Below are 25,823 nucleotides of genomic sequence, written 5' to 3'. Positions count from 1 at the left end.
CCATGTCCTCAAGTCGCAGGTTTCAATCGAAGAAAGAACACTATAGGAATACGAATTTGGGAAATCCCACATAGTTTCAATAAGAGCAGTAAAATCATTTTGGTGTGCAGCTTACATGTTATTAGAGTGTAATCCCCTAATAGGGTATGATATAAGTGGCCAGTGAATGCCAAGAACTGAAGGACAGCATTTGCATAACAACTACAAAAGTAATAATATAAGTCACAAACACAAATACATTAGCACATTAGATCATCATGCCAAAAGCAAGAAACGTTAAAGATAGATACGTACCTGTTCCCTAAGTTCACAAGGCCAACTGGCTGTAATTCTACTCTATCACAATAAAGTTTCACAAACAAAAACTCATACGAGAAGCTCATCTGCAGAAGAAAACAGAAACATGAATGGAATAATGGCAGTAGATATAATCATGGTTTAAAAAATTAAACTTGCAATCATATTTTCTAGTAACCTCATCAATAGAACAAGAAGGTTGAGACATTCTTGACGACTTTGGATGTTTTTTTAATCCTCTACATACTTGAACCTTGGGACAGTTTTGGCTTACTAATAGCTTTTGAAGGTAGGAGAACAATTTCCACTACATCGACTAGTCCGTCCAATTTCTTAGCATGCTTTATCATGCCTTGGCCAACCCCACAATCTGACAAAACAAGAGTTGTTAAGTTCATGTCAACTCAGTAAATCACTCATGCTGTAATCTACTCAAAGTTCATATATAGTCTCAGATTCTACTTACTTCTTCAAAAGTCTCTCCTTTAACTCTCAAAAAAACCAGAAAAGCACTAATAATCGTCACATTGGCTTCATTCAGTAAAAATTCAAGAGATGCTTCAGCCTCAGATTCACAAAAATCTACCCGATCAATCAAAGATCTAACCTCCCAGGTGAAATCCCAGAGACACTTTCCAAGCTCAGCGAGCTGAATGTATTGGAACAAACTTACGGGTAGAATCCCTTCAGAACCTACAAAATTGCTACCTACCTTCCACAGATAGAACATTGGCAAGTGTTAAAGATCGCTTTTTTGCATCCAGCTCAGAGAAGTTAACAGCTCCTCCGCTGAAACCGCCATTTTCGTCCATCTGGAGAAGAGAAGAGTGCTCCAAAGCTATATTTGAATCCCAGGTTCTTTGAAATTCCGACAACATGGACTGTATAGAAGTGAGCGTACCGGAGACGGAGCGATGGAGTAAAATTGTTAGGATTTTGAAGAGGAGGTGGAGGAGGTCGGAAGATGAAATTAGGAATTGGGTTTGGAGGAGGACATTGTTGGAAGAATTTCGGATTAGGATTTTGATAGTGCGGAAACGACCACCGTCGTTTCATGAGTTCCGGCGACGGCGAACTTCACTGGAAACGTTGTGAGTTTGTGTGTGATTCGAAATGACACGTTTCTGTTTGCACACTTTTATTGGATACAGTGCCCCATTAATCAGACCCATTAATCTCTTTATCCGGCCCATATTCTATTTTCTTAAAAGAGATTAAAAAACCTAGCTTATTCATTAATTTACTTGGAAGTATTTAGAAAAAAGATTTTTGAGGTTGAATAAAATATAACTGTTATGCTACGTCGGTTATAAATGTTCTTTCATCAAATGTTTTATAAATTTTAGTTCATATATGCAAAACTTGAAGGGATTTACATGGGGAAATGTTGGCTACCTACTCTTTTTTTTTGTTACGAATTCAGCTATGCCGATTCGTTAAATTGAGAAGATTTTTTTTTTTTAACGGCAAATCAATTATATTATATTATAAAAGTGTTACGTCATACATGATACATGAACCATTAAAATACAACCATTGAATAAAATAAAGGAAATTGAACACAATTTCGATGAAGAAGTGGAAGTAACCCTGCTTTCCAAACGAAAGCCTTATAGGCAACAGATGACATCTGTTAAGTCCCCTCTTCATATACTCGTAAAAGGCTAACATCTTGTAGATGAAATTCCCAAATGCTTTCCGCATCACTTTGAATAAACGAACACACTGATATATTGCTTGAAATGGTTCTGAATCATGTCTTTTATAACGCCTTATCCATCGTTGTCGGTTAGTGACCATGATTTGCTCTTCCATAAAACCTGAGTAATCCAATTGAGGGATAATATGGACATCACCATCATCGGACAGTATCCATGACCAGAGGATATTATCGTGAATGCCACTTCCTTCAATCAGGAGGATTTGTCTATTAATTCCCGGATCAAATACCCAAATGACTTCTCCAAACCATAGATTAGGAGAAACTTCATCGGTTGACAACCGGAGATGACGACGGTGATAAGGACCACCGGAAACAAACTTCTTCCGAAAGAAGAGAAAAATAAAGCAATATTGAATAGAAAACTTCAACCCCGTTGATGGGTTGTGAAACGAAACAAAACTAACCGCTCTCGGATCCACCCTTCCCACGTGTAGCGACAAGGTCTGGGTATTGTGAAACACCACCCAACCTTGCGATTGAATTGGTGACAAGATCGGAGGGAGAGACATCATTGCATCCCAATCGGCATGGATTTGGAATTTGCAGATTTCTAATTTATTCATCTAGATCTATGCAAAGAGAAGAAAAAAAAAAAAAAAAAAAAAATCTAAACATAAGGGAAAAGCCGACCGACGCTGGAGAAGCCAACGCCGGCCGGAAACAACGGTGTAACGGAGAAGTTGTAAAGAGTCGCCTAAGTGATCGTCTTTTTCAGAGAGAAGATTTTCTTATTTTCCTTTTATTTTTTTTTATATAAATTTTTTGTTAAATTGAGAAGATTATAATATATATATCATAACTAGTTGTATACTAATTTGTCATTTGTGGACCGGATTGTTTCATACGTTTTGGTGTGTATTATTTATATGGATACATCTCTAACGTGGTGATATCATATCGTATCATATGGATTACGACCTAAAGCAATAGGAAAAAAAGATTCCAAAACTCTAAATTAGAATTTAGAAAAAAATTGACAAATTAAAAAATATAGGGGCCAATCGAATAACAAGTAGAAACGTCATGCTAGATTCCTAAAATTTATAAACTTCTTTTTTATTTTGTTTTAAGTCATCGTCCTCAAAGTTTTCTATTGACTTGACTCTCTCGACTATCAGAGTTTCTCCGACGACATAAAGAAGAACGGAACCTCACTGCAACTCTAGAGAGAGAAAGATGAAGGTCGTGGCTTTAGTGAGTGGAGGCAAAGATAGCTGTTATGCTATGATGAAGTGTATCCACTACGGTCACGAGGTACGTCTCTTCTTACCTCGGGTTCTGTCTAATTCTCCAAGTTTTGTTTGTTGTTCAGAGTTTCCCTGAAATGGCCTCTTAAAAAGTTCGATTTTTAAGCTATACAAACTTAAATCTCACTTGGGGTTTCTCGATTTGTGTTTGAACAGATCGTGGCATTGGCTAATTTGTTGCCGGTTGATGATTCCGTCGATGAATTGGACAGCTATATGTATCAAACTGTAAGATTTTGCTTCTTCTCTGTCTCTTCTGGTTCTATATATGTTCTTGAGTATGAGCTAAAACCAGATTTTTAATATGAACAAGGGTTTGAAGAAAGATTGAGCCTTTTTCTATCTCATTAGTGTTTATGTGAATCTGGTCAATGTTTTCATGATTTGTGAATCTGGTTCTTTTTCTTGAGAATAATAAGATTAGGTATTTTGGAGTAAGAATGATATATAGGATTCATGGTATTGGAATTCTAAGTTCTGTTTTTTTTTTTTTTTTGATTGGATGCACCTTCTTCAGGTAGGCCACCAGATTATAGTGGGTTATGCAGAATGTATGAATGTGCCATTGTTCAGAAGAAGAATCCGAGGATCTTCAAGGTGAGAATCCTTAGGCTTTCCAAGGCATGGTTTAATGAATTATTATGACGAACTTTATTTGCAGGCATCAGAAACTTAGCTACCAAATGACTCCACATGATGAAGTGGAAGATATGTTTGTCTTGTTAAGTGAAGTGAAGAGACAGATACCTTCCATCACTGCAGTATCGTCTGGTGCCATTGCATCAGACTACCAACGACTGCGTGTGGAGAGTGTTTGTTCAAGGTTAGGCCTTGTTTCTTTGGCATTTTTGTGGAAACAAGATCAGACATTGCTTCTTCAGGAAATGGTAAACTGTTTTAGGCTAAGAGAAACTCAAGATTCAAGCCTATTTCAATTTCAATTTTTTTTTCTCTCTTTTTCGAATTTGTTTCATTTAACTCGTTTCTCGTTTACTTGCAGATAGCAAATGGGATAAAAGCTATTTTAGTCAAGGTAATAAGGATTGTTGTTATATTTTTCCCGCTTCTATTATCATCAACATCTTCTTATAATCATGGTTTGTTTCACCTTAACAGGTCGCGGCAATAGGGTTAGATCCCTCAAAGCATTTAGGGAAAGACTTAGCCTTCATGGAACCATATCTTTTGAAGTTAAAAGAGTATGCCACAGTTCTCTTTCATGGCTTCATTTAGAGTATTATCTATTTGTGTTACATTGGTTCTAAAGCTTCTGAATGCATCTCTACTTAGGAAGTATGGAAGTAATGTATGCGGTGAAGGAGGAGAATATGAAACTCTGACTCTAGATTGCCCGCTTTTCACTGTATGTCCTTTTAGCAATCTTAACAACAATTTGTGTTCATTGATTTCTCGCATTTATTTGTAGTTTGACAATTTGCATTTTCGTAGAATGCGAGTATCGTGCTTGATGAATATCAAGTTGTGCTACACTCTCCAGATTCCATTGCACCTGTTGGTGTTCTTCATCCATCTACGTTCCATCTTGAAAAGAAAGGGAATCCAGACTCCAATTCCCCTGAAGAGGAATCGAGTTTAGTGTCTGAGGTACTAGGAGATGGTCCTAACACATCAGATTCTACTCGCCAACGAGATAATGGAATCGTTGATCTAGGTGAACACACAAGTAACAGACTTCACATATCAAAGACTGAGAAACACAACACATTCTCCATCTGCTGCTGGTTGGAAGATTCTAGTGTATCGTCAACAGGTAACTCAAAAACAGACCAAATCTTCAATATTTCTTCGCATATGTACTTGATATTTGCTTTATCCTCTTTAAACAGGTCTGAAAGAAGATCTCGAGACTGTTCTTACAGAACTTGAATCCCAGCTTTTAAAACGCGGGTATAACTGGCAGCATGTATTGTACATTCATCTTTATATCTCTGACATGAGTGAATTTGCTGTGGCGAATGAGACATATGTGAAATTTATCACACAAGAGAAGTGCCCTTTCGGTGTTCCTTCCCGTAGTACAATAGAACTTCCTTTGGTACAATCGGGTCTTGGAAAAGCTTACATCGAGGTTTTAGTTGCGATTGACGAAAGCAAAAGAGTTCTCCATGTACAAAGTATATCTTGCTGGGCACCTAGCTGCATTGGACCTTACAGTCAGGTGAATAAAATCTCCTTGTTGATTTCTAGATAAGCTTCAAACTGATTTGCAAACTCAGTTACTTCAATATCATCTACTTCAGGCCACTTTGCACAAAAGTGTTCTTCACATGGCTGGACAATTAGGACTTGACCCTCCCACGATGAATCTTCGAAACGAAGGCGCAATTGCTGAGCTAAATCAAGCATTGACGAACAGTGAGGCAATAGCACAGTCTTTTAATTGCTCAATCTCTTTATCAGCTATACTCTTTGTGGTTTTCTGTTCAGCACGCACAAAACAATCAGAGAGGAACCAACTTCATGAAAAGTTTGTTACTTTCTTGGATTTGGCAAAGTCTTCTCGGAGGGTACGGAATGTCCTCGATCCTATGTTCCTTTACATCCTTGTCCCCGATCTTCCGAAAAGGTTAAATACTGCATATAATCTTCCTTTACATCCTTGTCCCCGATCTTCCCAACAGTTTTGGGTTTTTGACAGTAACTGTTGTTCTCCAGGGCTCTTGTTGAAGTGAAACCTATTTTATACGTGGAAGAAGATACGGAAACTGAAGATGAAACCAGCCGAGATCAATCGAGTGAAGGAGATTACAGTTTTTGGGGATATAAGCCAGAGAAATGGCACCAAGATTGTGTGCAGAAACGAGTTGTTGATGGGAAAATGTGTGTGACTGTTCTCTCTATCTCAGCCGAACTAATGAGGAAACATCAGGGAGAAGAAGAACAACTGGAGAGAGTATCAAGATTCTGTGTATATCTTCTCAACAAAACCTTGTCTGAAAATTCATTTTCTTGGCAAGACATGACGGTGAGAAATGAGATTATTTTAAACAATGTTAGCCTCTCATCAAAAGCTTTGCTTATATCTTGTTGTTTTTGGTTGATGCAGAGCTTAAGAATACACTTCTCTACTAGTCTTGGTGTGTCCGTAGAGACATTATCGGACATTTTTGCGTCTGCATTCAGAGAGCTTAACGAGATGAGTGGAGTAAAAGTCGGCAGCTCGAAAGAACCTATCTTCAATCTCGTCCCTGTCCTAGGTGCTGGAAACTCTTGTGCTTCACTCGACAACATAATCACCTGTGAACTATTTGCCCTAAGGTCGTAGCTGTCCTGTTTCACAAGGAACACAAAGGTTTACTTTCTTGATCTTGGGCTCATCAAGGGCCGGTTTATTTGCAATGGGTAGCCAAATTGAACAGGCGGACAATTCCTTGCCGTTTTGTTTTGGAATACCTTTTCCATTTGCGAAAGAACAACATGTAGTTGTTTTGTTCTAAATGGAAATGGCACGATGTTTGTTTTTCTCTTTTTTTTGTTTCAATTGTAGGTGCAAAGACTGTTTACTTTGCCAAACCCAGTCCAAAAAAAAAAAATCAGTTATTTTATGGAATGGTATGATATTATTGGGTTCCAATATTATTTACCAGAAATATTAAACTTGGATTTGGTTTTACCACATATGTAACTTTCCTGTCACAGGTCATTATTAAAAGGATTTTAGAATCTAGTGCAAAGAATGTGACATGTTGTTACACGACAATATAGATCTCAGAAAGATGTGTTTTTCGATTAAAGGTTTTCAGACAAAATAGTCTTTTTCACGAGGATATAAGAGGAGAGATCCCAAATGTTAAATGCTATTTTCAAATTGTTATACAGAGATTGAAGATCTTTAGCATAAAATGTTAACAATGACTTGTCTATTCAGAACCAAAGTCGTACTCAAATAAATAAACCGACGTCTTTCCAACACATTTGTTCTCTCATATATTTAAATCAAGTGAAGCTTTTATTTGATATAGATCGTGGTTTTTTTAAAAATAGAATAAAATCAAATAGCTAGGGTTACTTACAATAGTAAAGTGGCGTTATTAGCAAAATTAATTTTTGTTTTTGCTGTGATGATGTTTATGCTTTGTATAAGATACTTTTGCATTTCTAGTTTATTTATAAACAATTTGGAGTAAAGAGAGAACAAAAACAAAGTATAAAAAATATCCAACAAGATGCCTTTGGGGGAAACACTGCATTGTGGTCTGTGGGGACAAATTTGCTGGCACTAAAATTCTGCAGAAGAAGAAAATGAAAATAATTTGATATCAATTATATGATGGTCCAAAAAAGTACTAACAAGTTTAATTTTTTAATTAGAGAAAAAAAAAAGATTGATTCAGAACATCCTTTTTACACTCTTCTCAAGTATTGAGCACCGTAAATTTGAGTCTTATGTAATAATAATAATCTAAAAACTTATATAGTTAAATTAGATATAAAGTATGCTATTTCCTATGGTTGATTGATTATATATTTATCTTTTTTTTTCGCCAATTATATGAATCTTTTATGTCACACACACTACTCTTATTAATTGGACAGGTTTTAATGCTACTCACATCACACGTGTATAAGTTAAATGCAATGATAACATCCGAAACTGTAAAATGCAGATACATTTGTGGCTAAAATTTTGTAAAATGCAAATCTTTGGACTTTGGTTCAGTAATGAAAACAAATCCGAAACTGTGTCGTTTTGGGGAAGGGCGTTAACGTCATTAAAAAGAATCCAAAGTGGAAAAGTCCAACCTGGAAATTCAGACGTAAAGCGAACCCAAAAGAAAAGAAAAATGGTAAAATCGTAATTAAATGTAAAGCCAAGGGTAATTTCCTTATTTCTCCTTGTTGGTCGAGCGAGACCAGAAAATTCGCAGAGAGAGAGAGAGAGAGATAGATAGATCTGAGAGTAGTGGTGGTGGCATTAATAATGGCGTAAGTAGAAGAAAGAAACCTAGCCGTTAGATCTTCTCGATCGATTCTCTCTTTCTCCTTCCCCATTGCTCCTTCCTTCCTTCCTTCGTTCCCCTCTCTCTGTCATTTGAGGTTTCCGGGTCGGGTTGGTGAGAACAATCCAGCGGCTTATCGGATCTTCTACTGGTATTTTCTGTTCCTCACAAGGAAATCGAAAAATTGATAAGAGGGAAAGTGAAAAAGGCGTGTGTTTTCGTTGTAAAGGCTCCAACTTTTTTGATGAACAGCTTGTGCTTGTTGTGAAGGTTGTTACTTTTTGTGTATTGGAATTTGGCTTTTTTCTTTTTGTTCTGAGGACGAAAGGAGGAAGCTTTCTTGAATTGGATTCAAATTTGAGCTCATATGATGAGTTTCTAGGGTTTTGTTTGTGATTTCTGGAAGAATCTGATTCCTTTTCTATTAGGGTTCGAGAGAAGTAAAGTAGAAAAGCTTTTTTGTTTTGGAGCTTAGTGAGTGTTGTGGAAAATAATGGAAGATTACTCCAAGTATACTCATAGTCCTGCTCATTTAGCTGTTGTGCTACGTGATCATGCGGCTCTTAGGCGAATTGTTTCGGATCTTCCTCGGTTAGCTAAGGCTGGTGAAGTTACGACAGAGGCTGAGTCTATGGAGTCTGAAGCTCGTGCTGATTCTGTTTCAGCTGTTATTGATCGCCGTGATGTTCCTGGTCGTGAAACTCCATTGCATCTCTCTGTTCGTCTTAGAGATCCTGTTTCTGCTGAGATTTTGATGTCTGCTGGTGCGGATTGGAGTCTACAGAACGAGAATGGTTGGAGTGCGTTACAAGAAGCGGTTTGCACTAGAGAAGAGGCCATCGCCATGATAATTGCTCGGCATTACCAGCCTCTTGCTTGGGCTAAATGGTGTAGGAGACTTCCTCGGATCATTGCATCAGCATCTCGAATCCGTGATTTTTACATGGAGATCACTTTTCATTTTGAGAGCTCCGTCATTCCGTTTATTGGCCGCATTGCTCCTTCCGATACTTACAGGATATGGAAACGTGGTTCGAATCTCCGTGCTGATATGACTCTTGCCGGTTTTGATGGGTTTAAAATCCAGCGGTCAGATCAAACATTTCTCTTTCTAGGGGATGGTTACTCATCTGAAGACGGTAAAATGTCCCTATCTCCGGGCTCCTTGATTGTTCTTTCGCATAAGGAAAAAGAAATGACAAATGCTTTGGAAGGAGCTGGTGCGCAACCGACAGATGCTGAGGTTGCTCATGAAGTGGCTTTGATGTCTCAGACTAATATGTATAGACCTGGAATCGATGTAACTCAAGCTGAGCTGGTTTCTCATTTGAATTGGAGACGGCAAGAGAGAACTGAGATGGTCGGCAATTGGAAAGCAAAAGTGTACGATATGCTTCATGTGATGGTGAGTGTGAAATCTAGACGGGTCCCTGGTGCAATGACTGATGAAGAGCTCTTTGCGGTTGATGAAGAGCGAACTGCTGCAACAAACGGTGCAGAGACCGATGGCTTTGAAGACGTATTAACACCTGAGGAAAGACTCCAATTGAATTCTGCGCTTCAGACTGGAAATTCCGAAGCCATCGGAGATGACGAGTGTGAAGTTACTGATCACCAGGAAAACGGAGCTCTCAAGGATAAGAAGGGCTGGTTTGGTTGGAATAAAAAAGGCTCAAACACTGAAGATACAAAGCTCAAGAAAGGCTCAAAGTCTGCGCCTGAAGACGGGAATCAGAAAGGGAAAAGCCAGAGATCTTCGATGGTATCTGATCATGCAAATGAGGATCTTGGAGACGCAAAGAAAGGAAAGGAGAAGAAGAAGAAGAAGAAAGGTGTTGCTGGAGATGAGGTTAAGCGTGAGAGTGAATACAAGAAAGGACTAAGACCGGTCTTGTGGTTAACACCGGACTTTCCTCTTACGACAGATGAGCTTTTACCGCTCCTCGACATATTAGCTAACAAGGTTAAAGCCGTTAGGAGACTTAGAGAGCTTCTCACAACTAAACTTCCACTAGGCACATTCCCTGTAAAGGTATAATCTTTTTCAACTCGTAAATCGTGTGTTACTGATATAATTGAATCACTCTCTGGGGGTTTATGCTTATCGGTAATTTACCTGCAGCTCGCCATTCCCATTATTCCGACGGTTCGAGTTGTTGTTACTTTCACAAAATTTGAAGAGCTTCAGGCGGCTGAGGAGGAGTTCTCAACGCCTCCTTCTAGTCCGGTATTTCATGATGCAAAGTCTTCTTCTTCAGAGAACTCATCACCATCATGGATCTCATGGATGAGAAGTGGCAAATCAAGTGACAATGATAGTAACCGTTACAAAGACGAGGTTGACCCTTTCTTGATACCTTCAGATTACAAATGGATCGATTCAGCTGAGAAGAAACGTCGAATGAAAGCTAAGAAAGCTAAGAGCAAGAGGAAGAAACAGGCGGCTACAAAAGCCGCTGGTGCTAGTGACTCGGGTACCCGTTCAAATCAAGTAGCCGAAGAATGATGAGTCCTTAATCGAATCATTGCATTCTTCAGGTTTTGCTTTGGCTGGATTCAAAGATGTTCACTTTTTGAGCCATCATTGTGGCCTTGAGAAAAGGCTTTTGGTAGTGTTGTTTATTGCTCTTGTAATGTCATGTTATTTCTGAAATTCCCTTAACAAAACATCTTTGTTCTCTCAATGATTAATCCTCTTTTTCCTTTCGGTTCGATTTTGGCTCTTCTTTTGCTCCCCCAGCATTCCTAAACCGGGCATAATCAATTTCTGAATTGAATTTGAATTTTTTGACATAACCATAAGTTTTTCGATCCAGGAGCAAAAGTGCAAAACGATATCAGTAATAAGCCATGAAAGTTTGAACTCCAATCATCTCTTCTCCATCCCTTTCTTTATAAATGATCAGTATAAATTTTATTTTTCCATCCGGAACCTTAATATCATCCCCCATTGTGCAATAGACAACAATTTCGAAGCTGAAACTAAGAAAGAAAAAAACAACCATTTGTCTGCCTTCTTCATTTTCACCAAATTCAGCTTTGATTAGGATTACAGCGCTTTCTTTCAATCCAAGAAGCACTTGATCCAAGACTTGATGAGCTCTAAATGAAAGCTTATCCATATATATAAAAACAATTGGGGTATTAGTGTCTCACTTGGCAGTCTTTTATCTCCTCTGGTTCAGACGCTATCTCACAGGGGAGAACGATGATAGAACTCTCACTGTTCGGCTTAAAACAATTAAATAGATTGGTATTAAGTGTCATGAAACAACCTCCTAATCTGATCCACGCTGGCCGGAATCAATGTCACCGGACATCGCTTGTACTGTGTGATTACCACAGAAGATGAATATAAGCTTATACCGAGGTTGGGTTTTGGGAATAGAGAGAAATGATTTGGAGAACTAACCTTTGAAACATACTTAAATACGCATGAGTAGCAGAAAACAAATCCAGAGACTGTGACAACTGATGGGTTTGCACGTTTTTGCAAGCATAGCGCGCAGAGGGATCTGTTGGGAGGTAGAGGGATTCCTTCTTTCGCCATCTGTTAGAAAAATAACCAAATATCATTTAGTTGACGGAGTGAAAGAAGTCTACATTAGTTTCAGGTAATGCCTACGAATTGATTGATTACCTTTGGGGCTGGAGGAGGTGGAGGTGGAGGGTACACTGTTGGAGCTGATAATCTCTCTTCAGCTGATTGATACCACCATTCCATCATCTAAAACACACGAAAATGAACGAGAGGTTTAGTTTCAACTAAATTATGTATGCAATGAAAATTATACCGAGAGACAAAGACACCAAAAGTATAGCAATTAGCTTTATGGCTTAAGCTGCAGCTGTAGCATATAAAATCCAAGATTATGCTGGAAGATTTCAAGACAGTAATATAAGAGGAGAACCATAAACTGGGAAAACTTATGGATACTTACTTTAAAGATAAAAACTGCTGCAATAAGACCGGTTTGGGCGTAGTCAAGCACCGCATATGAGCAGCTAAGAAGTGCCCCTTGCACTGTCTAATTCAAAATTCAAAATAATACGTATCAGACCTTGGATCACTAAAGTGTGAGCAGTAGTAAGAATCAGCCTATCTCATTCCTTAGGTTACATGAAGTTTCAGAAAGCAGAAATCATACTTTTAACCACGGAGGACCACGAAGTCTCTCACGCTCATGATTCCGTATCTTTGAAATTCTTGAGGATGTATCCATCTATCTTGGCATTAAAAAGGGAAAGAGCAACACAAAAAAAGTGTTAAGACATAACACATGTAAATTTACCACTTTTTGAAGGTTTTTATAGGTCAGTCAATGATATATACAGTAAACAAAATGCGGAATTTTAAGTATATCGTCCAACAAAGGCCAAGCGCCCTAATATTAAGATAATGGTGACACGAAATTTCAAGCAGAAAGGAGGAAATTAATACCAGTTCTTGCCCTGTAGCTCGACAAACTTGAATCCCAAGAGCTTGTAACCCAAGAGAATAAAATCCAGTAGCGTCCAGCAGATATAAGAGCTGGTAAGTGAACGATAATCCTACACAGAGATAATTATAAATGATACAGAATAAAATTCTCCATGCCAATGAATACGCAGAGATAGAGTATCTTACTCAAAATTTCTAGTGCTAAAAGAGCATGGATTCAATTAATTCTAGGAACCCAAAACCTACAAAAAATGCAGGTCTAGGCACGAAGGAAAAACAGGGTAAACTAAGAACTGCTCCTAATAATGTTAAAGGATCATCATCTACTAGGCAGCCATAAATCCACAATTACCTTCACTTGATGCATGTATCCAAGGATAGCAGACAGCTATAAACTTTTTTATTTTGGTAGCTAATTGTACTCGAACAGAAAGCTCTTCATTCCCACTAGGCTCTCTTGAAACAATTGAATCATCCCCAGTAAAGAAGTCAGCTTCATCAAATCCTTGATCCTCTGCTCCCCATAAACTTTCCCGGAGCCTAGCTTCTCTTTCTTTATTATAGATAGCATGCAATTTGGACTTGAAATACGGCAACACAACCTACAACGGCAGTACCAAGCTTTAAGGCATAAGCTTTAAGCTTTCAAAATATACGCATTTACAAAGTTTTAGCATTTAGGATAAATTCAATACCAGAAACACAACAGAAAGGATTCTCTGGCGCTTCTCTAAACCAGAATGTTGAACTTCTTCGCCGGAATCCTTCCTGACACTGTCTTTCCTCAATCTCAATCTCACCGATTTCCTCCTCAACCCATACAATGATTCAGCAAAGGAAGCATCTGAAACAATTCACAAAAACTTAAAAGCCGAAATTCCACTACACACCCTCCCAATCCCAAAAAGCTACCTGTGGTTCGTAAGCTGTGTCCTTCAAGAATAAGCATCAGAGCAGCAAAGAATTCATCCTCATAGTCTAAAATCTTATGGAGAAATGATCGTCTCAAAGCAAAAACCTAAAAAACACAAAAACAGCAAACAAATATAAGAATCACACCGATAAGATCAAAATCGAAAAGAGAAGAGAAGGGCATTATACGCCGAGGGAATAAGTGAGAGCGGCGCGAAGGCTAGCCGGAAGTTGCTGAGCAGCAGCCATCTCAAAGAAGGTGGGGCGTGTGCCTTCACCTCCCACCTGAAACAACATCTTCTTCTTCCTCCAATCTCTTCTTCTATGTTAGTGATAGATAGTTTGATAAAGGAGAGACCTTTGTGTTTTTGACTGAGAGATTGAGACCTTTAGCTTCTCCAGAATTGCAGAATTTGGGAAAGAAGATAGAACATCGGAGAAAAAAGACGCATTTCGAGAGATCATTATTAATTACGTCATAATAAGGATGTTCTTTTGCCACGTCAGCTCATTGCTGACTCATCAGCCGACAACATTCCAACTCGACAGTGATTTGTCCACGTCATCTCCATTAGGTCTGTTAACTGTGTGTGTGACACCAAAGTAAAAAAATTAGGAGAAATTTTCATTCTCTTGCTGCTGTGAGGATTTTACATAGAGCAACAAAACCACGAACAAATAACACGTTTTATATACACTATTACATCTGTTTGCAAGTTGCAACATCTTTGGTTCAGTATCATAACTTCCACCTTCTTCAGTCAAGAGATGTCTAATCTTCTCTAACCCGTTTCCTATTACTAGTCCCAGACGCAGATTCACTTTGATCCATTGTGCTACAACCATTCTGATCAGTTATTGATGATTCTGAATTGGTTGCTTTATGGAAAGCTTGTGAAAGGTTTGGTGATGGAGCTAAACAAGGGTCAACTTCTGGCATTGATGATGAGAAAGAAGTGTCTTTTTTGTTCTCTTGCATCTTCTGTTGTTTCTCAATCATCATCTGAAGATAGCGACCTTGTTCTTCAATTTGTAACTGCAGTGATCTTTGGATCTGCATTGTATTAAGACCAAATAAAACCAAAAGCTAAGGAACCAGACGAATGAAGAGGAAAGGACACTGTTTTGTTTCATATAAGCTTCTTTTAGGCAGTTGGAATTATTATACCTCAAGTTGCTCGTGGAGTTGTTTTTGAACTTTCATCTGTAACCTTAGAGCTTCAGTAATTTCAATGCTCCTGAAGAAGAAGAAAAAAAAAGCGTATGTGAATAAACATTTCCTCGGTGTTACATAGTAATTCTGACAGAAGAACCAAAATTTTCCTTACGTCTTCAAGTCCAGAGATTTGATATCTTCAATGGTTTTCAAGTTCTTCACTTGAGGTTCTTCTGTTCAATGAGAAAAAACAAATTTAGTATAAAGATGAGTTTCTGCACAAAAGGTCTTTTAAATGCCATTGAAGCTTTAAAAGCTGTTTCCAGAGTATAAAGACCAAAGCCTTTTGTGAAAAATAGAGAAGAGGGTTTGATTCTTTAGATGCCTCACGGTTTAAAAGCTTCAGAAAATGCAGAGCTAAATCTATAGAAACATATATATGAGTACCTCTATTTTCTGAAAGCTCTGGTTTATACCTTGCCGTTCTGTATTTCTGTATAAAGACGGTTAAGATGAGAAATAAGCGAGCCTAAGCATACAAACCGAAAACAGAAATAATAATAATAACCTGCAAATGGCTTTTGACATGATAAATGGTCAACCCGGGGCTATTCATGAGCTTCAAAACAGCCTTAGGGGTGGCTCCTGTGGTTTGCAATGATAAGCCAAGAGAACAATAAGTTGTTGAGCTAAATTTTGAGATAAAAAAGGAGAAACAAAGGGCTCACGCACGTTCACTACCACCGAGCTGATTGATAGCTTCAACAAATGCTTCATGGAGTTCTGGTGTCCAACGCATTCGTTGCTTAGATGTCATTGAACTAGCTGGTGAATTTTTGGTATCAAACGGCTCCATTGATGGATCCACCTGGTGCTGATTTTTAAATACTATCTCTTGCCTCGCTATATCAGAAGACGATGTTGTTATCTGTAAGACATCATTAGAGCCAGTCTTAATAGAAGAATCTTGAATATATTACATTGCTGAAAGAGACCCGCTGAATGATTGGACACAGAAATGAGCATAGAGATTCATATTTAGCTGAAAGAAACGAACCTTTGAATCTAGATTGAGGACATTAGGATCACCTAGAAGCTCCGACCAATTTGGTTCAAGACCATCATCAGAGATCAACTGATCCGCCCAGTCTGGCCATTCGTATTTCAAAAGGACTTCCTTGGATGAGACCATAGTTCTGCTGCTCTCTGCTTGTGGATCCGGAACAGGAAAATCAAAGAAGCCCAGAAGCTGGTCTGAAGACCATGTCATATTTTTCTGTTCTTGAGGTTGATTGATCAATTGCAAGGATTGTGTTTCCACAGAGCATCCCTGCCTCCGCCCTTCACCAGAGACGTGAGCAACAGTCATTCTGTCTCTTGGCACGGTAGAAACAGATGGCCGTGCTTGGGAGGAAGATGAAACATAGACACCATTGCAGAATCCGGAAGAAGATGAAAACAAATTCCCACCAGAACTGCCGCCAGAGACCAGAGGAAACACCTGACAGGGGACAGGACTGTTATTCATCAGTTCCTGTCCTGATGAAACCCACAAAGTGTTAGGAAAGTTGTGGCGGTATCTCTCTTCTAGAGTTGTAAAAGATGAAGACATAGCTGTTGGAAAACCAAAATCGCTAGCAAGTGTCATTGAACAAGTGCAGTAATGAGAAGATAATTATAGATATCAGAATCCTAGCACTAAAGGGCTATTCAGCTTAACAAGGAGCGTTACACAGAAGCAATATGAGACTGACTATCACTAAGTTAGATATACAGAAAATGACTCTGTAGGATAGAAAATATTCCATTCGCTAAGTTAATATCCTATTTTATTTATCCCTTTCAAAACCCTCCAAAGGAATATTGTTCACTTTTTGTTTTGCCTTGGATCATAAAAAACTCTTAGCTTTCATTCACTTTTTCCCCTAAAGTTCTTCAGCATATACCGCAAGAGGAAAGATAAAAACGAACAAGAAGAGATTAGTTGATTCTATATCCAAAACTAAACTTGTTTCAGCCATGAACCAAGAGAAGCTATCATCATGGAGGTGACAGATGCATAAAAATCAAACAGAAATAAGATATGGAATCAAATGCAAAGGGAATGAAATTAACACGCAATTTGGCAAAAAAGAAGCAATATGGCTTTTCATAAACCACAGGGACGTAAAAGGAAGAGAGTCACCATGAGCACATTATAACATTCAAATCAACTCTTATCTAACTTCAACACTTCAAGGAACAAGAATCTTACAAAGAACCAAGTCGAAAAGACAAAAAAAATTCTTAGATCATGACATGTCAACATCTCATGATTGAACTTTTTTTTTTTTTCTCATGATTGAACTTTCTATAACCTCTCCATGAAAAAGAACAAACCTTTAGCTTAAAAACAAAATCCAAAAACAGAACATAATCTATAGTGAACCAATTCCAAATCAAAAGAGACAGTAATATAATTGGACAAAATCCGCAAAGCTAATCACTTTAAGTTGAGCTAAAATTCAATAACAGATCAAAGAGACAAGTAATGAGTGTTTATTGCTTCCCCAATCACAAGAAAATATCTATTCACCTAAATTCACAGATCATTGAACTTGATTATTCTAAAAACCTCGTAATCCCCAAAATCAGCTAGATATTTACTTAACTCACCAAAACTCAAACACGGAACAAAGAGAATGCCCACAGTGAGTGAATGGATTATGGAATCGCCATGAAACCAATAAAAAAAGAGAATCTTTAATCTGAGCAAGCAGCAAGCACTCAGCAACCACACAGAATCCAATACCGAATCAAAAGGGCTTATTATTGAATGATTGAACTAAACGAAAATACAAATGCCTTTTTAGTATTTTTTGTGCATTATTTTTCTTGCTTGCTCTTTGGTTTGTTACTGACCGTTGATTTACACTCAGTTAGCATATTGTTATGAAAATCAACGAACGAGATTCATGTAGAGCACGGGAATTGAATTGTTCTCTGCCGTAGAGGATTTCTAAAGGTACAAGTAGAAAATGAAGCTCGTGGGGTCCAACGATTGCTTGTTTCTATTTTGATTGGTCGATTGCAGCTAGGTGTCAACTTTTTTTTTTTGCCAGCTACTACGACAAACTAATTAGACATTTTTAAGTGTTTGACCTAATTCAGTTGTTTTCATATGTAAATCTGTTGTTATTGACAAAAACAAGAGCAATAACCCATTGTCCTAAAAAAATGGTCTCAAATTGAATATTAAAGGTGAACTAAATCACAAGTTAACGATGGATTGAAACGCTAATGTGACAAACCGGCACAAGAAACGAAGGTTCTTATAAGAACTAGAATTGAGTTTAAGACATAACAGAAGTCTAAGACAAAAAGAAAACATCCTCAAAGAGATAATGCAAAACGTTTAACACAAAATATAGAGATGTCAAGCTTGCTTAAACGATGGCGTTTGCAGCACTTGCAATTCTTGGCCAGAGATCAGCACACTCCTTTCCGATTGGTCCAGTGATAGCAGATCCTAAATACATCAATCAAGACAAAAGACTCATCAGCTACAAGTAAATATGATAATACTCATTTATTACAAAGAGAGTGGCTTCGAGTAATCCTAGAGCAAATTTCTAATCAATTCAGATACTTCCTCTAGTAAAGCACAATCGAACAGAAACTTGCACACATAACAACCTCCTACATCTACTTGAGAATTCAAAATCAAATAAGCAATTCAGCAAGCAAAAATACCTTTCATTTCACCCTTGGGATTGACAATGACACCAGCATTATCTGCAAAATCACAACCTTCTATCAGTCTTTCACACTTGAGACAATTCAGATGCAATCACACAGAGAAGAAAAGCAATGCATACCTTCGAAATACATGAAGACACCGTCCTTTCGGCGCCAAGGCTTCCTCTGCCTAACAATGACAGCAGGAAGCACCTTCTTACGGAGATCAGGCTTACCTTTCTTAACAGTAGCCATAACCATATCACCAACACAAGCTGATGGCAAACGGTTAAGACGACCCTTGATTCCTTTAACCGAAATGATGTAAAGGTTCTTAGCTCCAGTGTTGTCAGCACAGTTCACTGTGGCTGCCACTGGAAGACCCAGTGACATCCTGAACTTGTTACCAGAGGTTCCTCCTCTTCCTACAAATCAATTAACCAATAACACAAAAGTTACAGATCTAATCGCTATCAACCAAAGTAGACACATATAAGACTAGTATTCATGATCCAGAAGCTTTACTAATAGTAATTAGGGCAAAACCATTCTAAGGAAAAAATGATGAGAATGACCGATAACGAGATATGATTCATACGCGATGTCGATAGATTATGTTTTGCGAAATAGAGATGAAGGAAGATGGAGAAACGATTTTTACCTCGCTTCGACATGGTTGCAGAGTAGCAGCTCTCTCCTTGGAAGAGTTTCAATGACAGCGCCGAGAGGGTTTATATATGCTTAAACTAGGGTTTTCTTGTCAGCTGTCCTCGATTTTTATTTTATGGGCCGACTAAGTCTAACAATAAGCCCAATATTGTTCTCTGTTTCTTTTCTCAGCACCTTTTTTTTTCCATCATCTTAATTAGCCCAATAAATTATATGTAAATTTGATAGTGTAGTTTCAAAAAACTAGCAACAATATATTATTTGGGAAAAATGTCGTTTTATCTCCCAACTTTCAAAAAGTGGCCAATCAATACGTCAACTTCATATGTGGCCATTTAAAACATGAAATAAACGTTGACTAACGTTTGAGACATGAAAATTCGTTGACCAGGCCAAAATAGACATGCCGTTATCAGTCGTTAACGGAACTTCTAACGCCCGTTATCACCCGTAACGACTCTGTTAATCAACTTTCAAATTGTGGCCATTTTAAACATCAACTTCATATGTGGCCATTCAAAACATGAACTAATCGTTGACTAACATTTGAAACATTAGAATTCGTTGACCAGGCCAAAGTAGACATGTCGTCATCATTCGTTAACAGAACCTATAACATCCGTTATCACCCGTTAACGACACTGTTAGTATGTCCAAAAAGATTTTTCCCAAATGAAAACACCAAATCCCCAAATCTATTTCTACAACAGCTCAAACAAGATGAATAGTCCTATTATCTCTATCTCCATTTCAGAAAAGCTACATTTAGTCTTAGGCCCGAATCCAACCCGAACTCGAACCCGAACAAGTACCCGAACATACCCAAATTATAAGTACATAGTTATAATATATTAGTAATATTTATACTTGTAATAACCTAAGTGCCAAAAATTATTCGGATGTTAAGATATTTTCGGGTGTTTTAGCTACTTTGGGTTAGATTCGGGTTAAAATACTTGGGTTTTATAGATTTTTTGATTATTTTTCAATACTTTGCATAGGATCGGATACAAAATTTCTAATATTTGGATACTTTGGGTAATCCTGAATCCGAACCCAAAATACCCGATCCGAACCTGACCCGAACCCGAAGTTTTAAAATACCCGAATGGATCTTAGTTTTCTAAACCCGAAAAACCCAAACCCGAAAAACCCAACCCGAACCCGACCCGAATATCCGAACGCCCATGCCTATTTTAGTCCTATGATGGGTCTACAAGTTTGCTTCCATGATTCCTTTTTAGATTTAAAACAAATATATAAACGATGTTTGCTTCCAATTATTGGCTCTACGATTGTCTATATATCAAACCATGTCCTTGGATTATGCTTTAAACAAAAAATTTGTCCTGATTTTCTCTTGATTATTTTCAAAACGACGTCGTTTTGGATATACTAACAGAATCGTTAACGGGTGATAACGGATATTATAGGTTTTTTTAACGAATGATGACGACATGTCTATTTTGGCCTCGTCAACGAATTCTCATGTTTCAAATGTTAGTCAACGATTAGTTCATGTTTTAAATGACCACATATAAAGTTGATGTTTAAAATGGCCACAATTTGAAAGTTGATTAACAGAGTCGTTACGGGTGATAACGGGCGTTAGAGGTTCCGTTAACGACTGATAACGGCATGTCTATTTTGGCCTGGTCAACGAATTTCCATGTCTCAAACGTTAGTCAACGTTTATTTCATGTTTTAAATGGCCACATATGAAGTTGACGTATTGATTGGCCACTTTTTGAAAGTTGGGAGATAAAACGACATTTTTCCCTATATTATTTTCCTAAAAGTAATACAGTATGTTTCTTTTTTCATAAATAAAAGATGTAAATTGTTCTTCTATAAAATTTTGTTTAACACTACAAAAAGGTTTCTTTGACACTATAAAATTTTACTCTCTACTCTATAGGAAAAAGGTTTATTTATTTTGTATGCCATGAAATTTTAAGAACAGAACTAACAGTGAGTTTCTTTGGTTAGGCAACATAACATTTCTACCTAAAGAAGAAGAGATTGTACGGGGAAAAAAAAATCTGCAGACCATAAAAGTTATATCATCAACCAGGAAAGCTAGCTGAATTATGCAGAGCTCATGATGGATCAAAGTGTTTTGCGGTTTCATGTTTTCTTTAATGTTTAACTCTAAATATTGATCGGTCTCATTTGCGCTTTAAAGCCACCGCTTTGGAACCTGCATTTCAAGAATTCGCGGTTGTTAGCTCAACGACTGAATCATTCACTTTAGAGAAATTATAATCGATCAAAAGCTTTAGGCAGGGATAATTGATGCTAAGCCTCTAAATATTATATCATCTTAGACATTCTTTCTCACCTTGTTGTTTTTTAGCAGGAACAATCCTTCTTCTCTCTAAAGACTTGCCTTGAGATCCTGACATATCACCGGAATGCATAATTAGCCAAGAAATATAATTTCTTTTTTTTGGTGACATCATTTCATTTATATGAACCAATGTAATTTGCCAGATAATATTTTTGGCCCGGGTCTCCTACGAAAGTACACAAGTTCTAACTTAGAACGTGTAAGCAAACAAAGGAAGCAAGCCAACAGTCTGTCACAAAGGTTTGAACAACAAAAGCAATGTGTAAAGAAAACTGACCCTCTATTTTTCTGTCTCTGCATGATTCGCTTCCGCAGCAACATCTAAATGCCTTTACAGGATGACTTTTATCATTGAAGTCTATCATGTAATCCTGCGATTAAAAACACAGGTTATTTGAAGTGAGTACGTATACAACTCAAGAGTGAATAACGTTACGGGAACAGTAGAAACACGTCTTTGGTTCCATCTCTAGTCATGGAGTCATCGACAAACACACCACATATCTAGAATGGCAAAATCATCAGAATGCTCTAATCTAATAGCTTTAGTGCAATATCCACAGTTAAGATCGCAAAACTTCTTTAGCCATGTGAGTATTTGTAACTGTGTGGTCAATACAGAGTAGTTGAAACCAAGGTAGCTTAATCATGGTGCTTACCCATGTCAACTCATCCATGGCCTTCACGTCCCGTAGGGTAAAAAAGGCAATCTGCATATGGCAAAACCCAAAATTTCCTTAAGCTCGCTGAAAATTACTTTCACAATCGGTGCTTTCAGGAAGATCAGGTTAGAGTGGAGAAACAAGATACTTACATGATAATAATGTCTGTCAGGCGTCTCTATTTCTACCGGAATATCAATCATGTTTGCATCCTCGCATCTGCATCAACAATAAAGTTCACAAGAACCATAAACTCTCAAGGGAAGCACGAAAAAATCATAGCACAACGAGCGTTGATTAATACCTGTGATTGATAAACCTTGCGACATTTCCACAGATTGTGGCATCCAGGCAGAGAGCTTCTTCATCTTTTAGATCCTTTTCAGAACCCCAGTCTGCATCCAGAGTTACAGGATATGTATGCCGTTCACTACTAGACCTTACATTCCGGTCGTATAACTCCGTGTTGGTCAATACTTCACCAATGTATTCACAGATAAAGGTTCCTTTCGGCAAGTCTTGCAGTGTTCTAAGACCCCATCCTTTCCCTTCTTGAGTAAAGTAAACCTGAAACAATATATTTTGCTCGTCAAACAAATGAAAAGGAGAAGAAAAAACGAGGGAGTAATATCATAGAAATAGTTAAAATCATGAAGAAGCCAGCCATCAAGACAAGAAGCTATATAGAAGACCAATTTAAAATAGTATGGTAAGCATATAAGATTGAATTGTCGTATCCTAGAAATGTTACCTGCAGTTCGCACCTTATCCCTCTCTGTACTACTCGATTTCCACACTGCATATCACATCCACACTTTCTCCAGCATTCCTTGATGAACTTCCGGATTAAGTGTCCATCACATTTTCCATATGTGCCCTTATCGTGATCTTTCTCCAAAGGGCAGTCTTTGCAGTAAACTTTAGGGAACGTATCTGGTTCCTTTTTCATCTTAAGACAGGTGTCCAGAAACTTTTCCTTTAGCAACCCTTCTTTGGTATAAGCATATTCTCCACTGGTTTCACGAGCACAAGTGCAAGGAACGTCAGCTGAAAGACAGTTCCCTTTGCAGTTCGCGCAGCAATCTTCATCAGAAATTCGAGCCAGAGACACGTGGAGATAAGCACTTTGGTATACAATATTGTGAGGGATGTAAGTAAACTTAGGCACAGCTTCACTCCCAACATCATCGACAAGAGATATTTTAACGCTCTCTGAACCTTTAGTTATGTCAGAAATTCTGCTTTTATATTTCCTCTTGCGATCACCATTGCTAATCTGTGGCTGCTTCTGGACTACCTGAATGGACGAACCTGAGGATGCAGAACGGGTTTCGTAAGTTTTTTTCAGAGAAGCAGGAGAGCCAATGACCTTAAGATTCTTCCCTCTATTGCCATTAGATGAACCTTCACATTGCTTCTTCTCTTCCTCAACAGAGAGAATAGCGTCGACAAGTGCAGTATAGTTATCCAATTTTATTAATGACCAATGGCCATCAGCCTCTTCTAGGAGCTTCATAAGCACTGGCATTGTCTTTTCATCGGCAATACCCAATTCCCTTGTTTTCTCTAAAGCTTTGCGTACCTTCTCGTCTTTATGGGGGAGCATCGCTTGTTGCATATCAAGATCACTTTCAACAGAACCTGCAAATACACACTAAAAATGTTAATGGGAACCAAAAAAAAAAAAAAATTTACTAGTTTCTAGTGATAAAATAGAATCTGGTTCATAAATATGAAAATGCTACTCACCAAACTAAGAGTCTAAGACACATCAATGCAAGAGCTCTAAGAACAAGGAAACTGATCAATTTATGCTTTGATTTTATATTGCTATCCTTCAAGAACTGAATCTAGACTGCGAATTTTGAATAAACCCAATCCTTAATCGGCAATCATCTAAAAATCTCACCAATAAAAAACCCTAAAAAACTGGTTTATCCCAATTCCAAGCAAAACAAAACCGGCGAAATCATCAAATCGGAAAGCAGAACAGATTCCAACATTTTTCAAAGTTTCAAGCTTAAACAGTTGTAAAACTCACCGAAATTTCGAAAACAAAACAGATTCTGAGACATCTAAATCCCAAATTCGCGGACTAAGAAAGCACATTGATCAACACAATAATAAGAAGAGAGAATGCATGAGAAAAGCGAACAGAATGCGAAACATACAAACAAAAAACCTCACTGGTTGGTACGGAGAGAGACTATACAGAGCAATCGGAAGCTTCTCGAATCCAGCCGCCGGCTAAAAAACACAATTGTGGAAGAAGACGGCGAATGATTTGCATGCAAAGAGCTCGAACTTAATAAATTAATCAATTTTTGAATTGATAAATGCCCTAAACACACACACTTTCTCGCAGTATCTGCATTTCTGTATCGTGATATCCATTGTTTTTTTTTTTGTCGTCTAGATTTATTATTAATTGCAAATTATGAGAACTGTTACATAGATGATTCTACAACTGACAATTCCTCCCGATTCTCACTAGATCCACGACAGACTACACTTCCTTTTTTTGTAATCTTGATGAATACCTTCAATGATCCATGACCTGGCGACACTTTCTTCTCTGCGTAGAATCCTGGCGAACGGCTATAATTGTACATCGCTGGAGATCTCTTGCACACTTGCCTCCATTAATCTGCAAATTTATTAATAAATCGCAATACCTGGGACTCGAACCCCAGACCTCTTGGTGTAGAAGCATTAATCAACCATTGGTCAACCAATGGGCCAAGGGGGCTTCCACGATATCCATTGTTTAAAGTTTTTTTTTTTTTTCTTTTTTTTTTTTTTTAACATTTATGTTTTCATTAAAATTTAAAAGAAGTAATTTGATTGGTATGACCCACGGTTTCATTTTATATGTACTAGAAAATACGAAAAATTCCGGAAAGAAAAAAAATTCAAAATTTGTTATATGATGATTTAGTATTTCTTCATTCATTCCCATCCAATCAAAAAAAAACTTTTTTGATTAGCAAGATCCGTCTGAGTTATTTGATCAATTCTTTGATAATTCTGAACTTTAGTATTAATGTATTTTTTTTACTCTTGGTATCAACCCAGGGCTCAATATTTACTTTTTTTGTAAACCAAAAGTTAAGAATTCTCCAATCCAAATATTTTCTATGCCGAATTTCCCCCATACCCCGAATATTATATTTTTCTAGAAAAGAAGAGACTAAACAATTATCTAGGGCAATGCCTATAGACATGTCAAAAAAAATTTCTGTAGAATGAATAGAGTTATAGCAAAAAAGATTATATATAGAATCTTTTTTGAGAAATTGTTAAAAATGCCCCTTTTTCAATACCCCTTTTCAAAAATGCCCCCTTTGAGAGTCCATTTTTAAGTTTGCCCTCTTTTAATTTTTAATGACTATTTTACCCTTATTTGAAACAAAATTAGGTCCACAAAATACAAAATATTTTTTGGCGGGAAAAGTGATCCCGCAATTTTCCCGCCAAAACACTTGTAAAAACCTTTAAAAAACCTTGTAAAATTTTCCCGTAAAAATTTTTCCCGCCAAAAAATTTTCCCGCCAAAAAAAATTTTTTGCGGGAAAAGTGATTCCGCAATTTTTTTTGCGAAATTTTTTTGGCGGGAAAATTTTTGGCGGGAAAAATTTACAATGTATTTTAAAGGTTTTTTACAAGGTATTTACAAGTGTTTTGTAAG

The 25,823-nt window shown here is 37.5% G+C and overlaps 6 protein-coding genes and 1 long non-coding RNA gene across 15 annotated transcripts; 2 read left to right on the top strand and 5 right to left on the bottom strand.

Annotated features, from left to right (window-relative positions):
- Positions 1–69: 69 nt before the first annotated feature.
- LOC9318420 lies at positions 70–1,540 on the bottom strand. Of its 3 annotated transcripts, XR_002333422.1 has the most exons (4): positions 764–1,539; positions 476–667; positions 295–383; positions 70–201 (listed from the first exon to the last, which is right to left on the bottom strand). It is a non-coding gene; the product is annotated as an uncharacterized LOC9318420 (long non-coding RNA). The 3 variants fall into 3 exon arrangements; XR_002333421.1 differs by lacking the exon at positions 70–201 and having other exon boundaries at positions 292–383; positions 764–1,540; XR_002333423.1 differs by lacking the exon at positions 70–201 and having other exon boundaries at positions 292–383; positions 1,010–1,540.
- Positions 1,541–3,092: 1,552 nt separating this feature from the next.
- LOC9320511 (diphthine--ammonia ligase) lies at positions 3,093–6,906 on the top strand. The gene is made up of 12 exons (XM_021031131.1): positions 3,093–3,274; positions 3,424–3,495; positions 3,785–3,864; positions 3,929–4,154; positions 4,268–4,300; positions 4,384–4,466; positions 4,558–4,630; positions 4,717–5,038; positions 5,115–5,446; positions 5,529–5,854; positions 5,944–6,253; positions 6,335–6,906. Exons 1-12 carry the CDS (start codon positions 3,197–3,199, stop codon positions 6,551–6,553), a joined length of 2,154 nt encoding a protein of 717 aa, XP_020886790.1. The 5' UTR covers positions 3,093–3,196; the 3' UTR covers positions 6,554–6,906.
- A 1,099-nt stretch (positions 6,907–8,005) lies between these two features.
- LOC9318419 (ankyrin repeat domain-containing protein 13C-B) lies at positions 8,006–10,939 on the top strand. Its single transcript, XM_002884398.2, has 2 exons — positions 8,006–10,260; positions 10,351–10,939. Exons 1-2 carry the CDS (start codon positions 8,722–8,724, stop codon positions 10,732–10,734), a joined length of 1,923 nt encoding a protein of 640 aa, XP_002884444.1. The 5' UTR covers positions 8,006–8,721; the 3' UTR covers positions 10,735–10,939.
- Positions 10,940–11,085: 146 nt separating this feature from the next.
- On the bottom strand, positions 11,086–14,101 carry LOC9318418 (peroxisome biogenesis protein 12). The gene is made up of 10 exons (XM_002882305.2): positions 13,771–14,101; positions 13,582–13,687; positions 13,365–13,513; positions 13,022–13,271; positions 12,670–12,779; positions 12,377–12,451; positions 12,170–12,256; positions 11,869–11,955; positions 11,641–11,778; positions 11,086–11,556 (listed from the first exon to the last, which is right to left on the bottom strand). The coding sequence occupies exons 1-10, from the start codon at positions 13,876–13,878 to the stop codon at positions 11,485–11,487; spliced, it is 1,182 nt and encodes a 393-aa protein (XP_002882351.1). The 5' UTR covers positions 13,879–14,101; the 3' UTR covers positions 11,086–11,484.
- An 84-nt stretch (positions 14,102–14,185) lies between these two features.
- On the bottom strand, positions 14,186–17,547 carry LOC9318417 (myb family transcription factor PHL13). 3 transcript variants are annotated; one of them, XM_021031139.1, is made up of 8 exons: positions 17,393–17,547; positions 15,795–16,276; positions 15,470–15,665; positions 15,306–15,382; positions 15,185–15,230; positions 14,910–14,970; positions 14,750–14,819; positions 14,186–14,635 (listed from the first exon to the last, which is right to left on the bottom strand). In XM_021031139.1, the coding sequence occupies exons 2-8, from the start codon at positions 16,263–16,265 to the stop codon at positions 14,354–14,356; spliced, it is 1,203 nt and encodes a 400-aa protein (XP_020886798.1). In that variant the 5' UTR covers positions 16,266–16,276; positions 17,393–17,547; the 3' UTR covers positions 14,186–14,353. The 3 variants fall into 3 exon arrangements, with proteins under 3 accessions (XP_020886798.1, XP_020886797.1, XP_002882350.1); XM_021031138.1 differs by having other exon boundaries at positions 15,795–16,271; positions 17,393–17,501; XM_002882304.2 differs by lacking the exon at positions 17,393–17,547 and having other exon boundaries at positions 15,795–17,039.
- A 397-nt stretch (positions 17,548–17,944) lies between these two features.
- On the bottom strand, positions 17,945–19,213 carry LOC9318416 (60S ribosomal protein L23). Its single transcript, XM_002882303.2, has 4 exons — positions 19,116–19,213; positions 18,595–18,879; positions 18,470–18,511; positions 17,945–18,245 (listed from the first exon to the last, which is right to left on the bottom strand). The coding sequence occupies exons 1-4, from the start codon at positions 19,126–19,128 to the stop codon at positions 18,163–18,165; spliced, it is 423 nt and encodes a 140-aa protein (XP_002882349.1). The 5' UTR covers positions 19,129–19,213; the 3' UTR covers positions 17,945–18,162.
- Positions 19,214–21,036: 1,823 nt separating this feature from the next.
- LOC9318415 (histone-lysine N-methyltransferase SUVR4) lies at positions 21,037–24,520 on the bottom strand. 5 transcript variants are annotated; one of them, XM_021031136.1, is made up of 9 exons: positions 24,325–24,520; positions 24,066–24,071; positions 22,887–23,776; positions 22,440–22,702; positions 22,288–22,354; positions 22,133–22,183; positions 21,751–21,844; positions 21,465–21,521; positions 21,037–21,323 (listed from the first exon to the last, which is right to left on the bottom strand). In XM_021031136.1, exons 3-9 carry the CDS (start codon positions 23,751–23,753, stop codon positions 21,292–21,294), a joined length of 1,431 nt encoding a protein of 476 aa, XP_020886795.1. In that variant the 5' UTR covers positions 23,754–23,776; positions 24,066–24,071; positions 24,325–24,520; the 3' UTR covers positions 21,037–21,291. The 5 variants fall into 5 exon arrangements, with proteins under 5 accessions (XP_020886795.1, XP_020886792.1, XP_020886796.1 ...); XM_021031133.1 differs by lacking the exon at positions 24,066–24,071 and having other exon boundaries at positions 24,307–24,520; XM_021031137.1 differs by lacking the exon at positions 24,066–24,071 and having other exon boundaries at positions 24,318–24,520.
- Positions 24,521–25,823: the final 1,303 nt, after the last annotated feature.

The sequence above is a fragment of the Arabidopsis lyrata genome, assembly GCF_000004255.2.
Source record: "Arabidopsis lyrata subsp. lyrata unplaced genomic scaffold ARALYscaffold_3, whole genome shotgun sequence".
Taxonomy (NCBI): Eukaryota; Viridiplantae; Streptophyta; class Magnoliopsida; order Brassicales; family Brassicaceae; genus Arabidopsis; species Arabidopsis lyrata.
Note: the sequence above shows the minus strand (reverse complement) of the source record. Positions and strands in the feature narration are given on the sequence as shown.